We start from the raw sequence: 14,425 nt of genomic DNA, 5'->3' as shown, positions 1-14,425 counted from the left end.
TGCCAAATCTGCAGCGGGAACCAAAATTAGAGCTTAGAAGACTATTTGCCTTTTGCACACCTCTATCAGAGCCTTTAGAAACACAACATCTACAGACACTGCACTGCTCTAATTCTTCATAGGGAAAATGAGTTGAGCAGCAAGCCACCCTTCTGGCTGCACTAGTTAAGATTAAAGACTGCTGTCTTGAAGAATGAAAGAAAATGAGAGTTTTGTTCCTTTAAATAAACAACCATAGCAGTGCTACAAAGGGACAAAAGGAGGCAAGGCAGATATTCCTGTCCCCTGCTGAATAGTAGACATATCTTACTTCCATTTAACTTACAATATTTGGAAGATACAGTGTTAATCAATACTTTTCATTAAACAAAAGCAACATGTATATTTTAAACAATATACATGTGGGCACTTTGTACTCCTCAAGACCTTTGAATCAAGCAGGGGATAAGGCACGCCACTGCTTCAGAAGTTTGCATTACTTGTACTGGCCCTTCCCCATCACTTTGGTAGCCTGCTTTTAACCAGCAAGCCCTTTGAAGTGAACCCTGAGAGCTTGTAGCTTGCCATGACCAACATCCAAGGTTCAGTGGTTCTCCAGCAGCTGCTGCTGTAACTACAACCAAAAGGGTGCAGGGTGATGTGCTTTTGTAATGATTGGGTGCTTGCAATGCATCTGGAGCACAGAAGCAAAGACCTCAGACCCTGGCAGATAAATAAAATTAAGGGAGATCATCCTTAATTAGCTCTAGCTGTTGTTTTAAAATACTGTTACCATCAGGGTAAATCCTACTCATCTTCCTCAGCCCTGCTACCTTCATTGAGACTGTAAGAAGGAACTAAAGGCAGGAGTATCAGCTCTCTTGTATCAGGAATTTGCACACTTTAAGATGTATTTAGAAAAGCTTTCAGTTAATCTTGGAAGCAACTTTCCTTCCCTGGACAGTGCCTGACCAAAAGCTCCTAAAATGGCAATGGAAAGATAGCTCCTTAAGCCCCAGTATTTCCTGGAGCATCGCACTTCTCCCTGAGCCTACACTGCTCCTCGGCGCAGGATGCTGCAGCATCCAACAGATCCCAGATCATCTCCACCCATGTGTAAGACAAAAAAGTCCCATTAACCTGAGTGCTGGTGCTGCCAGGACAGCCCTGTCCTTCTCTGTGAGAACCCCAAATTCTCACTGTCCTCTCTTAATGCAGCACATCCCAACCTGGGCCAGCCCCCGGCACCACAGGCATTCCCTGTGAGTAAGAGCTTGGATGGCAGGTTTGCTGGGGGCAGAGCCAGGGCTCAACTCCTGCGTACATTTACTCCTATGCTTCACCTGTAGCTTCTGCCCAGACATCATGACCAACTGAGAGATCCCGGATAATATCCTTAAGATCCCAAACACCATCAAACAACAGAGAACTACAAGAACTAACACCCACTGCTCACTAGTCCTGCGTGCTGGTCCTAATGCCACCAGCCAAAACTATCCTCTTCTTTTCTTTAGGAAAAAGGTATCTGGGCTAAGTCAGCACAGACCTTTTATCTGAGCCGGAGCCAAGTAGAAACAAACTGAACCACCATAAATTCCCTGTGTTCCCAGGATGTCTGCTCTTGAGCAGGGAAACAAGAGCATCTTTGCTGGAGTACATATTTATAAAAAGATAATGGAATTACTACAAAACTCTGCATCAGAAGGAGAAACAGCACATGACAAAGGAAGACAGAACAGACACTTTGTTTTACAGACATACATGGATTCTAGGTATGTTAGCCCTGAGGCTAACGGCCTAACCTTTTTATAGTTTCTGGTCCCACAGAAACTTTGACAGGTACCTAACACTTCTATTTGAAGTACAGATTTTAATGGGATGCTATTGCTAATGAAGTTAAGAAAGTGTGCAAGAGCTGGCAGGACAAATCATGCAAAAACATGACCCAATCAGACGGGTCAGCTAACCCAGATACTTTGCTTGATGTAAATAGCTCCACACAGCTCAAAACACTAATAGAATGAGCCCTGTTAAACTAGGCAATGTTTCTTTATGCCTTTAACAACCTAATAAAAAAGATTCTGTGACTAAATACAAAAAGGATTTCAGAAGGGAAAAAAAAAAAACCTCTAAAGGTTGCATGTAGGAAAGGACCCAAATTTCTGTCTGTCGCACAGGATTCACATACAGTGCACAGAGAATAAAATGCTTGCAGCTGAAACTCACAGGATTGTCTGCTGAGTGAGGAGCACTCTACGATAGCCAGAGGAGCTGGAAAGTAGAGAGGGGTGCTGGGTTTGGATGCGCTAGGCACACTCAGGCCTTGAACCCCTTTCCTGGTATGATCTTAGCCTACAGCTTTCTCTCTTCACAGAATTCATGAGACAGGGGTGGAATTTGGTGGGATAACCTTGTAGTTCAACTTGAGTTCAGATCCAGCCCTTGTGTGACAGACCTATCCCCACACCTTGGTTGTGGGATACTCAGTCTCCACTGGTAAAATTGTTCTAGTTTCGATACAATATTTACATCAAGCCCACATTTATACCTCACCCAACTGTCCTAGGAATCAAACCAGAATCATTCAATGGAGATACCAGAGCAAGCACCCTTAAGAAGAGTTTGAAGTCCTGTTTCTTACAGTCTAGAGGAATGCTTTAATGAGCAGGTTGCTGCAGAAAGCATCTTTCCCTCCACAGGCTTCAGAAAAGCCCACTTTGAGAGCCTCTGCTTCACCAACAGAACAGGCAGAAGTCCCTTCTGCACCTCTAGGCACACAAGGCAGCAGACACATGGTACCTCTTGGATTTGGTGACAGCTGGATGGGACACTCAAGTATCTACAACTGGGACGTGGGCACCTAAGGTGGGTCCCATTGTGTCAGAGCACCCCAGACCCTGTAACACAGTTTGCTCTGATATTTCAGTATAAAACTGGGTGGGCAAGGGTGGAGCACATGAGTGCAGATGCAGTTATCAGCTTCTCAGTACACACTCCTTAACAGATTGCAGCAATCTAGTCTTCTAGGAAAGATTCTGTTAAACCCTAAACCCAATACATACAAAAACATAGTGGCAGTAAACATGCCCACATACAGTAGTTAAAATATATTATTGCATATTATAAACATTATATACAAGGTTAAAATGGTTTCTTTACCATTTACTTACAAGTGACATTTGTAGCTGAATGCCTTACTTACAAGTCCTCATTGCTACGTGCTGAGAACTACCAGAGGTATTTGGCAAGACTATACACTATAGAGAGATATGGATCAGTCTGAGCAAGTGAACTCTGTCAGCCTCTTTCCCCATCTTTAGCACTGCACCAGCTTTTTAGCAATGACGGAGAGAACTACTGGTAAAGCGATTTACACCAGATTTCTGAAACTAGACCAGCATAGTTTCTTAACATGTTTTAGAATGAGCTTATCCACACTAAGGTATGGATTAAAATGCTGCATTTCACATTTGCAGTGGGTCATCTGGTTACAAATCTGGGGGCTGGTAACTGCTTGTACACTAGAGAGTGGGGAACAATAAATAAGGGACCAGGTTAACATGAGTGGCCTCGTGCTTGACAAACCCAAGTCTATATGCAGTGGGTGCACACGCGCAGAATGGACAGTATTTTCAAAGCAGTCTTGTAACAGTTTCTCTGATCAATGTCTGTCAGGTTCACAGGGAATCTTCTGCTTTCCAAGAATGATGAAATGCTGCGGTTCCTTACAAAAAGGCTCTGTCTGAGGCTAGATCTCTGTCAGTGTGATCTTGAAGCCTTCAACCATGCTCTCCATGTGTAGGATGAACGTATCCTCATTGGAGTAGTGTTCAATAATGTTGTCATCCATGTTTACCAAGATACTGGTGACAAAGGCAAAAATCAATATTTTTACGTACCAGGATACTAAAAGGGAAAGCCATGCACTCCACCACATGTGCTCGCCTCATTACAACACAAAAACAGACTCCAGCACATGCCAGTACAGGGATAATAGTGGGAATCATCATCAAGATCTGCCCCATAGTCCCTTATAGTCTTTGGATTAGAGGCTACTCCTTGCCAAAGTAGTTAAGGTAACGGACATGCTGGTGCTGGGATGTTAACCCACTTAAGCTGCCTAGAAGGTGAGCTGCGCTCTAGATCCCTGGCAGACCCAGCTAGCTGGTGTTTCCCATGCTTGGTGTTGGCTCCCCCAGGTACACCTCTGTGCTACACCTCAGCCACGCCGCGTGAGCTGCTGCACCTCCCTGGTGTGAGTCGCTAACACGGGGAAGCAGTGTGATTTGTGCTTTGCACACAGCTTGCAGGCCTAGAACTCATTTTGGATGCGAGAATATCAACGACAACTATTAGAAGTGTATATGAGTGTTTTCCTCACTCCTTACCATAAAGTGTTTCTTCCAACAAACATATCACTTGGAAACAGTGTTAGAAAGAAGTAAAACATGAGAAGTTTCCCCTGTCTTCTCAAAAGCTAAAGAAAACCCCAGACAAAACAATATCCTAGGCTAGAGTTACAGTTGAAAATAAATGATAGATTTAAAATTATATTACTACATTATTGTGGTTATTACAAGTAAAAACAGTTAAAGAGGAGAGATTTAGATTTATGGCAAGGAGTTGTAGCCTAGCTATTCTAAAATCACAGCTGTGATGCTCATGTCTAAATTTACTCAGCTAAAATCCGTGTAGCAAACATTGCCTGCCTGCCTTTCAGATTCAGACAGTGGCCTACTTCTTCCTAACACTGCCAGGAAACTCCACACTGCATTCACAGCAAAGGCTGCACCTCTCCCATGCTAGCGTGCCATGATGTTATTAAGGGTATAGTCTACAAAACAGACTTTATCCAAATACATTTTCCAAACACAGACTCTGTTTCTTCACAGTAAGCCTATGAATACTGGTCAGACACAGACTGGAGATTCATGTTTCCTTCTCTGCCACCCCTTGCTGTCTCCATAGACATTAAGATTTCAAGTGTATGGCCAAGTCTCCTAAAAGTATTTATACTGCCCAGCGTCATGAGGCCCCAAGCATAGTTGGGATCTCTGAGTAATTCTAAGGGATCCTGCAATAGGCCCTAGTTAGTTAGCTTACTTACCCCTTTTTGCTCTTCTTATAAAGTTTTGCAATCTTTTCAACTGGTAGCCCATATTTCTCAGAGATCTGAAATCATAAAAATAAAAGAAACATCACTACAGACTAATGAGAAATATGAAATTATCACCTCTCACTTTATATAAGGCATAGTTTGCACTATCTCTGCAAAATTTGACAGCATAGCTATACAGAAAAGTCACTCACAACTATACCATGACTTCATTTAAGGATGATTCAGGAAGGAATAATCCTAAACGTCTTGATCAAAAAACCACAATCATTTCCATCCAGAAACTTGGAGACTAAAGTTTTCATAGGGTGTGAGTCATCAAAACTGCCTCAGCATGTCCTACTGCTCTGCTCAAGGACTCAACACTCTTCCCAGTTTCAGATTTTACCAGGGAATTTCAATCTGATGAGTTGCCTTTCTGCCATTTCTTATTCTGATTTTCTGGTCTCATGGAAGCAAAGGCTTCTTCCACTGGGCAGAAGGCAGATGAGTAGCAACACAACAGGAGCTGATGGATTGATGGACCAACAAAAAAATGTGTACATTTCTATTTCTCAACGGCATTTCAAGGTTTGTTAGGCTAACAGGACCCTCCATGGCACTTCTTTTGTCTGAAAAGTATCTCCAAGGTACCTTTTATTGGGCGAGGGCCACAAACATGCTACACACAGGATTAAGAAGCTTCTGTATTGTTGGGAAGGTGACTCAGTCTAGTTACTAGGATGAAAAAATGAGAAAGCTATTTGACTCACAAAACGATCTGACTGTACAGATAGCAAGATGAGATGCCGCAGCGAAGTGTGTTAAGAAGGTAAAGGACTTCTAAAATAAACCTCTTGCCAGCTACTCAAATGATAAAGCAGAAAACATAGGAAAACTTTTGAAGGAAGAACTATTTAGCTGACAAATTACCAATACTAACAAGCATTTCCCCATGTTTTGGCATTTCTTTGCAGCAGTGTTTTAGTAAGTTTTTGGACGTCCATTCCGCAGTGAGCCTGTGGTGTGCTCATGGAGATGGTGTCCCTGAGCCCTCTGTCTGAGCCAGGTTTCCTTTCCAAATTGTGACCCCTCTTTGAGGGAACAGGTGTCACAGCCCATACTTTAGAAAAGGATTGTCCCAAAAGGCAAAACAATTACAGAAAAATTACATTTTTGTCAGTGATTAATGTTCTGTGGTACTCTACTGCCGACCAAAGTAAGTTTCCTGCTCTTCCCAGGTGAAATGAAGTTGCAGCTAAATAGCTGACTATTTATCTTCTGCATTATCTTTCTGCATTAGCAAACTGAAATGCACAATTAAAAAGCCATTTGAAGACTGCCAAACATCAGTCACTGTAAAATCCTTTCTTTGTGTTTGTGCTCAGACTTCCAATGAGAAAAAGTGACATTTTAGAGAAGTAAATTAAAGCAGTTATCATGAAAAAGAAAATGGATAGAAAGAAATGGATAAACTCAGCACCAAGGACAGATTCAAACAGCCACAGGTTGAACCTCAAGCACAGCTCCCGTCCAGAGAGCCAGCATTATCTAAGAGAGAGAATTAATTAGCCTATACTTGCCTACATCATCTATTAGTTGTATAATTGTCATTTTACCTAAGCTGCAATTTTGTACTTAGAAAGTATAGCATAATTCCAAGATTTTGAAGAACGAATAAAGCTTCTTTTACACTGCAGTTTCCCCTGACCACAGCGTACATCTGTGGCTAACAGAAAGGGGAGGATGTAAATAAGGAGTAACTGATAAGGTACACTAGACCCATCCACTCTCTGAGTTTTGCATCTAGCAGAGAACAAAACGCATATTAGATTGTGGGTTGTATTTGTTACTTCAGTTTTACTCACACCATGTTTCACTGCCCTCTTGGGTATGGTGCTGGAGATACTGATGATAGTCCTGATTCCATGTTCTCACCTGCCTTGGGAGAAGCCTAATTCAGCATCAAGGCTGCGCAAGCTCATATGCTGTAGGGTCACATTCTCCCTGCTGTGGGGTGTGGTCCACTTTGTACATTTATGAGAAGAGGGGCTTCACCCCACTTGTCTTATCTCGCACAAGCATCCTCACTATCAGACTATAAAACCAATCTCTTTCACTCTGAGCTCTATGTAGCCTATGCAAAAGTTATGTAACCACATGCATGGGGTGGAAATGCATCCTACAAAGAAGTTCCATAACACACCCAGCTTATCTGGAGCAAGTTGCAGTCTTTGCTCCAAACAGGGCAGAATTGAACCCAGGGTTTGCCATATCCCTGTGTGGGATGTCCTAATCTAGTCCAGCTACTGTCCAGCTACTCTCCATCACAGACGGGACAGGCTGCCCCACCTAGCCTTCATGAATGCCTGACACAGCCTATGCACATAAATGCAGGGGAGGATCCATGGGCAGGATGCCCAGTAGAAGGTGTCACCTACCTCCGGCAAGAACCACTGGTGTAGGTACCCACACCTTGCCCCTCACATTCTACCCCTGTCTACCACCATCTTCCCAAGTCTCCCTTCCTTCGATGCCTCATCCTGTGCTGCCCATGGAGGGCAGCTGTCTGACCTGAGGCTGGTGACTCCTCTGGGGTACCCAGGTGCCACACTGTGAAGGCACATCTTGAATGCCTTTGAGTTCTCAGACAAGCTTTCATGTTCTCGTTTTATTCTTTCTTACACTCTGGCTTTGTTTATCATTAATAGAATGACACCAAATAAGCAATCTCGTGCTGAACTTTTGTACGTGGTTTTGTTGTACCCCTAAATTTAAGTTTTCACGTAGAGCAATAATTAAAATGGCTCCATTTCATCAGATTGTTGAAAAAATCCTTCATAACAGGCATCAGAGTAAAACTACAACCTGAAACCACAGAAAACATCACAACTGTGTGAACATGAGAAAATTATATATCTTCTTCTCTGGGTTGTTACCTCTGAAGCCTAGTGATATTGTACAATCAGTACCTGAAGACAATTTTCACTCACTCCATGCAAATAAACAAGCAGGGAGAAATATTCCTGTGCCAAAGAGGTTTAATAGCAGCTAATATACAACATTCTACACATTCCAGCATAAAACTTCCCTAGGATATTTGGGATACCTAACACTCACACATTCCAAATGTTGCTCAAAGTGGTTTGGGACTCTAGGACACCACTTCCTACACAAGCTATGAAAAGTAGGGCTGAGAAAGCCTTGCCTTGCCTGTCACACTGCTTATGACAGGTGCAGGATTTATATAACATGCAGGGATTAGTGAGCTTTGCAAAAGACTTCCAGCTGACTGAATAAGCACATTTCTCAGGAACCCCTAAGGATTCAACCAATTATACGAAACGGCGAGCTGTGGAAGCAAGACTCAAAGAGGGGGTATGGGAGAGCCTCCCCCTCACAGGCTCAGAAAACAAGTCTCCAGTGCAAATGTGCTAAGTCCTGCAGCAGAATCTGAGAAAGCAGAGAGCTACCATCTGCTAGGGCATCTCACTTAACACCTCTTCTGAAACACATTTGTTGCCAACTCAGGGGGAACACCACTACTGCCAACTTCCATATAAAATAACAGGGTTTCTCACCTGACCCCAAGCAGACTACAATGAATTTTAAAGAAATATCTTTATTTGGAGGAATATTTTCCTTTAATATCTCCATTGTTCGTTTTTCAATCTTCTGAGCAGAGAATTCTTTCCTTCCCTTAGGATGCCTGAAGCAGTGGGTCAGCTTTCAGAGTGGCACTGAAATAACAGTCTGGGTGTCCCTCTGGGCTGCAGTCCCCTGGCAGGGGAAGTTTGTCTGTAGCACATATCTGATTGTACAAGCCACCAGAAATGCTTTCTCTGCTGGAGTCAGGAAGACAGAAAGGGCAACATCTGGGCTGGTTGAGGCACGTAGAAAAGCACTTTTGCCAACTTACTTCTATTGAATGGTCCCGTCTGTTGCCCTGCATTGGTTGGAAGGACACATACATAGACAGGTAGCTAATGAAGTTTGGTCTAAGCAAGCTCTATTGAGCTCAGCTGTTAGCTTTTAATTTTAGAAAGACTTTGGGAGATGCTTGAATTTCCCAACTTAGATCACCTTCTGTAATTCGAATAAATATGTGATTCTGCACAATGTAAAACTCAGGTACCTGAGATCCACAGAGTTAACCTGACTTTGGATCAGGCTGAGAGAAGGATTTAGAGCTGGTTGGTCATTCACCACATATGTGTGATGTTTTGTGACAGGCAATTCTTTCACTATTTTCCGTTGATCAAGACTGACTAGTCTAGGATGCAAACATGTTAAAAACCACTTGCACCACTTTCTGAGATGTACTCTGTCTCTGAAACCTTAGACCTCTAGATATTTGCCAGGAGAGAGAAATCTGAGAGGGAATCTAATTGTTCATTTGGAATGGGGGTATACGAGAGAATAAAATAAACGTAGTATCTGAGAAAACAATATCATTAATGATGGAAAATTAGGAGAAAGCCACAGACTACGAAAAGTGATTAAGAAAAAAAAAAGTAAAATCCATAAACAGAGAAGGAGGGTATGATTCAGGATAATTGGTGCTCTCTTTCAGATCTGGGGCTCTATAATGTTCAGAGCCTCAGTTTCTTAAGTTCTTAGCACTGAGTTTAGAATTGAACATTTAAGACATGCACAATTACAAAATTACATGATTCGCTGAAATGACTGTAGAGAGAGTATTTAAGAATATGCAGTTTGACAGCTTTTTGGCATTGATTTATACACAATATCCTACCAAAGAGTATAAAAAGTTTCTGAGTGTGTTCCTTGCAGTGAACTGGGACATTTTACAACAGATCAGATTTCTCTGGTCCGGAAAACATGCCACTGAGTCAGCAGCTGTGCTAGCAGAGGTATGCAGAAACCTTTCCTGCTTCTGCACCAGCTTTGTTTTTGTGTTACACAGTGGCTGGAGAACAGGCATGGAGAGGCACAGACTACTGGAGATAAAATATTCATGTTAGCTTGAAGGGTGATAGAAGGATTATAACATACTTTTAACTTCCATATAAAGGCAAGATGAAATAGTGCTACAGCTTATCGTGAATTGCCTCTTCAAGAAAAGCCTGGCTTTTACTATACATGTGTGTTCTGCCTAAGAACTGAGCTGCAGTCACAGCTAACAAACAGTACCAAAAGCACAGTTAGGACATCCGTAGAATGCTGACTCTCCTCAGAGATACCCTGATCTGAATAGGTGCTTTAAACAACTTCACTAACCCACAAATCTTCTTTTGCCTTCTGCTACTGGCCAAATGTTGACTAAATAACTCAACCTTTACTGCATTTGAAGTGTCTGGTACATGCAATAAGACACTGTGACAGTTTTATGAAAGTAGGAATATACGTACTTCTAGCACCCAGCTCTCTGCTCTCTAGGGACACTTTCGTCCATTCCCATCTTCTCTCCTACATGTAACCAAGGCTGGAAATCAACTCAGTGCCCCACATGTCAATCTCACATTAGTCCCCCCACCAAAGCAGTGAGACATGTGGTTGCTTCTTAACTCTTCCCTCACCAAGTTTCACACATCAGCTCATACAAACAGGATTAAATGTGGAAATAGCCACTCAAGATCACAAGGAACGGGTAACAAGCAAAAACTTGAACCAACAAAGCAGCAAGGTAGGCTGCCTGCTAGGTAGGTCACTGGGAGCGAGGGCTACAGAACAAATTTGAGGCAGGAGACATGTGGTTGCTTCTTAACTCTTCCCTCACCAAGTTTCACACATCAGCTCATACAAACAGGATTAAATGTGGAAATAGCCACTCAAGATCACAAGGAACGGGTAACAAGCAAAAACTTGAACCAACAAAGCAGCAAGGTAGGCTGCCTGCTAGGTAGGTCACTGGGAGCGAGGGCTACAGAACAAATTTGAGGCAGGAGGGATGCTTTCAGCAGCTGCCTCATATGTTGGAACAGGAATTGCACAAAAGCCATATGAAATTCACATGGAAGCATTGCATCCTTGGGCAGCATCTTTAAAAGATGGCTGTGAACACACCGATGGGCATTACAGGAAAAGATTCAACAGGCTCTGAATCATCAGTTCAGAAATAAGCATTTCAGAAAATGGAGCCTGCATCCCTCTGCTTCCCTGACACTGGTTAATTACAGCCATTCCTCAAAGCTCAGGTCTCCGATAAACCAGCCCTGTGACACTATTTAATCCCAGCAACCTGCTAACAGCACTGAATTCAGAACATGCCAGCATTTTAGAGGTATGCTCCAGAAAGCCTTTATGAAATGCTTTAAATGTATTTGAGAATAACTTCATCTTTATATTGCGTTTTATCTCAGTAATACATTGAAAGCCTCAAGATTTTCTTGCCAAGAAAGACAAACAATGTGAGGACATCGGATACTTACCGCTTCCATTAGCCCCTTTACTGTGGGTGATTTCAGCATCAAAGCATCAAACACCTCATCTGTCTCCTTCCTCACATATAAAAGCACTGAAACAGAAAAAAAAGTCAAACTTGGAGCAGGTTCAGTCAAATGAACAGATAAAACACACCACACTGAGTAGAAAAACAAATATTAATCCATGACAGATAAAATGAAGTGCTGAAGATGGTTTGCACTTTAAAAAAAAATGTACTCTCATATTATCAGTGATCTAAACACTGAAGACACATCATCGTTGCTTTGAAAACACAGGAAGAAAATTCAGCAAATTTCATTTAATGTGGGGAATCTATATCTTCAAGAATTTAGACCTCCATTTACTGAAATAAGAGAAGCTAAAAAGCACTGGGGCCCTGTCACTGCATTGTAGGACAAAACACACAAGCTAGGTCTTCCTAAACCTGCGGGTCGGCTTGCACCTCTCCAGGCTTCATCCAAAAGGCTGGGAAAGGATATTCAGAAAAGACAAATCTGGTTTGCCTTTAGCTGAGCTTTTGAGAGCAAAGTCAATGAAAAGGAAAATAGCGCGCTCTGACATTACACACTGCAAATGGGCCCGGCCAGTCTGAAAATAAACACTGGAAAGAACGAGCCTCAAGTCTTTTGAGACTTTACAGGGGGGACATTCAAGGGCATATCTGATAGGCAGGCATTTACCTGCATGCCCACCCCTGCTCGGGTACCCAAATGCCATTCGTACTTCTGAAAATCTCTTCCTCCCTCAGGTGTCCTGCTGGGTCTCAGTGGCTCACAGGCGCTGTACCCTGCCCTCTCTAGCTCTTGCTCTCCCCGCTTTGACTTGTACTGGTAAAAGGAGGAAACTTGCTGCTACGTGGCAAAAGCAAAGCAGACAGCTACAAAGTGAATAAACATAAACTCTAGAGGAGTGTTTTAGGTGTAATGTCACATGATGTTGAAAAAGTAGCAGGTCACATAAGATGTTCCACAATTTATTTTGTTCCCTAAATAAAATGCCTTTTCAAATAGCAGTGCTGCACGTTAGGGACAAACACACGCCCAGTTATGTATTTTATAGCTGTGTGACAAACTATATTGGCAATCACCTTTTTTTTTTTTTTTTTGGCAGGCAGAAAAAGGTATCTTTTGAAACTGCTAATCCTTGTGGTCCAAAGGATATCTTCACCAGGTAACTCAATAGATGACTTGCAGATGAACCAATGGAGATGATGGTATTTTTCATACAGAGGCAACTGTTTGGAAGCTAATTCTCAGGTCACTACTGTAGCAGGGTGGACTTAGGCCCACTTCCAGAGAACTGTAGCTTCTTTGCCCAGGTTTTGAAAAAAGATTTAAAACATGGGCAGACCAGTCCCCTGTCTTGGTCTACAAACGAGATGTGCAGGACAATGGTGGTTTTTTGCATCTTTAATTTAGAAGTATAAGCCACAAAACTGCTACCACAGGCACATGTTTTGGTAATTCTTTGGGACCTGCCTGAGAGTGTCCTTTTAAATGACTTAGAAGCTCAGATAACTTTGGGTCACCATCTAAATAACTCTCAGAATAGAAGAGAACAAAAAAAATCCACATCGGTATTTAAACTTTAGTTTAATATGTTTACTTGCATGAGCAAGCACTCACTCAAAGCGTTAATTTTACCTGTACTAACATTTTTACTAATTCAGTAATTCTTTTCTTGTGACTAGAGGGCTGTCCTGTAACTCCTGGCTTTTCAAATATATGGACCTCTGCCAGCCTTAATAATTACAAACGTATCTGAAAGGAGGGAAAATCACTTAGTCCGAGGTTAAAGTTGGGGACATTATACAATCCAAGTGCTGAGCTTTAAATCTCTCTGTTGTGCTTGATATGTCAGGCAACGTTATGCTGAACGAAGGATCCATTACAAGGATAACAGGGAACTTCAATCACTATTTTACACACAGAGAGCCAGGATTGGTAAACATATGGGAGACTGTTGTTTTTTTCTTTCCCCCAACAGGTGTGAAAATCCTGGCTTTGATTCACCAGGGCACCTTCCCATAAATGACTTCTGGTGACAGTGATGCCTTAAGAAGCCCCTGTCTCATCCCTGCCCTTATGGTCTGACCCGTCTCAGTGAATTTTCCTGGATGATGAACTCTCTCAGACAGCAGATGTGAGTGAAAAAACAACCCTTTGTTCTGAGTTGTTCTTCAGACAGATCAGGTCCCTGCTTCAGCGTACAATGCAGACCCAAAAGCCCTCGTGCTGGCATAACTGCAGGGAGAAGGCTGGCTGGCCCGCAGCAGGAGGCACATCCAGGGTGGAGGGAAAGAGAATTGCAGAAGACAGGGGTGATAAATTTATCTCTAGTTACTTAAGAAATAGCCCTGTTTCACAAAATTGCAGAGTGGCAACCAGCCTTTGCTGAAGGCAAGGGAGGTGGTTGTACCTGGGAGATTTTTGGAAGCCAGGCCACTGAACTGGGGATTTAAGTGTCAATGCAGAAGAACAATGTTAACTACCCCTTTTAAAAGTGTTAACAGCTTGGCTCTCCATCTCTTCTGCCACAGCAGAAGACAAGCAACAGACATGTGGCAAAAATGAAACTACGGACATGATGGGACAGTAAGTCCTCCTGCTTGGGCCACCAGCCAGGTCTGAGCCCAGACACCCGACGAGTAACTACTACAGTCTTTGTAAAGTGGTCTCTGGATGGAGATGTGGCACATTTTAGACAAGGAAGGCAGGGCTGGTAGCTGTGACCCAGCTTTTCTTTCCTACATTTGGAGTTTTCACTAATTGCCCAGGCACAAATTCCCTAGGTGACAGAGTGAATGCTGTCCTCCACAGGAACGGTTCACAAAAGCCTGATTCTTATGAATCCAAAATGTTTCAGAGTAGTTTAACATGACTCTCCTGAGACACAAAAGCTAGACAAAAATATTACTTTCTTCAAGCTGAGAACTACAGGACT

General features: G+C 42.6%; 1 protein-coding gene across 1 annotated transcript in view; it reads right to left on the bottom strand.

Annotated features, from left to right (window-relative positions):
- Window positions 1–3,727: 3,727 nt before the first annotated feature.
- GRHL2 (grainyhead-like 2 (Drosophila)) overlaps window positions 3,728–14,425 on the bottom strand; it is a 53,133-nt gene continuing 42,435 nt past the window's right edge. Inside the window, exons 14-16 of the mRNA XM_010290891.1 lie at window positions 11,467–11,552; window positions 5,087–5,151; window positions 3,728–3,842 (exon numbers count right to left, since the gene is read on the bottom strand). Coding sequence (XP_010289193.1) covers window positions 3,728–3,842; window positions 5,087–5,151; window positions 11,467–11,552 — 266 coding nt within the window. The remainder of the gene's footprint in view (window positions 3,843–5,086; window positions 5,152–11,466; window positions 11,553–14,425) is intronic.

This window comes from Phaethon lepturus, unplaced genomic scaffold (genome assembly GCF_000687285.1).
Source record: "Phaethon lepturus isolate BGI_N335 unplaced genomic scaffold, ASM68728v1 scaffold18507, whole genome shotgun sequence".
Taxonomy (NCBI): domain Eukaryota; kingdom Metazoa; phylum Chordata; class Aves; order Phaethontiformes; family Phaethontidae; genus Phaethon; species Phaethon lepturus.
Note: the sequence above shows the minus strand (reverse complement) of the source record. Positions and strands in the feature narration are given on the sequence as shown.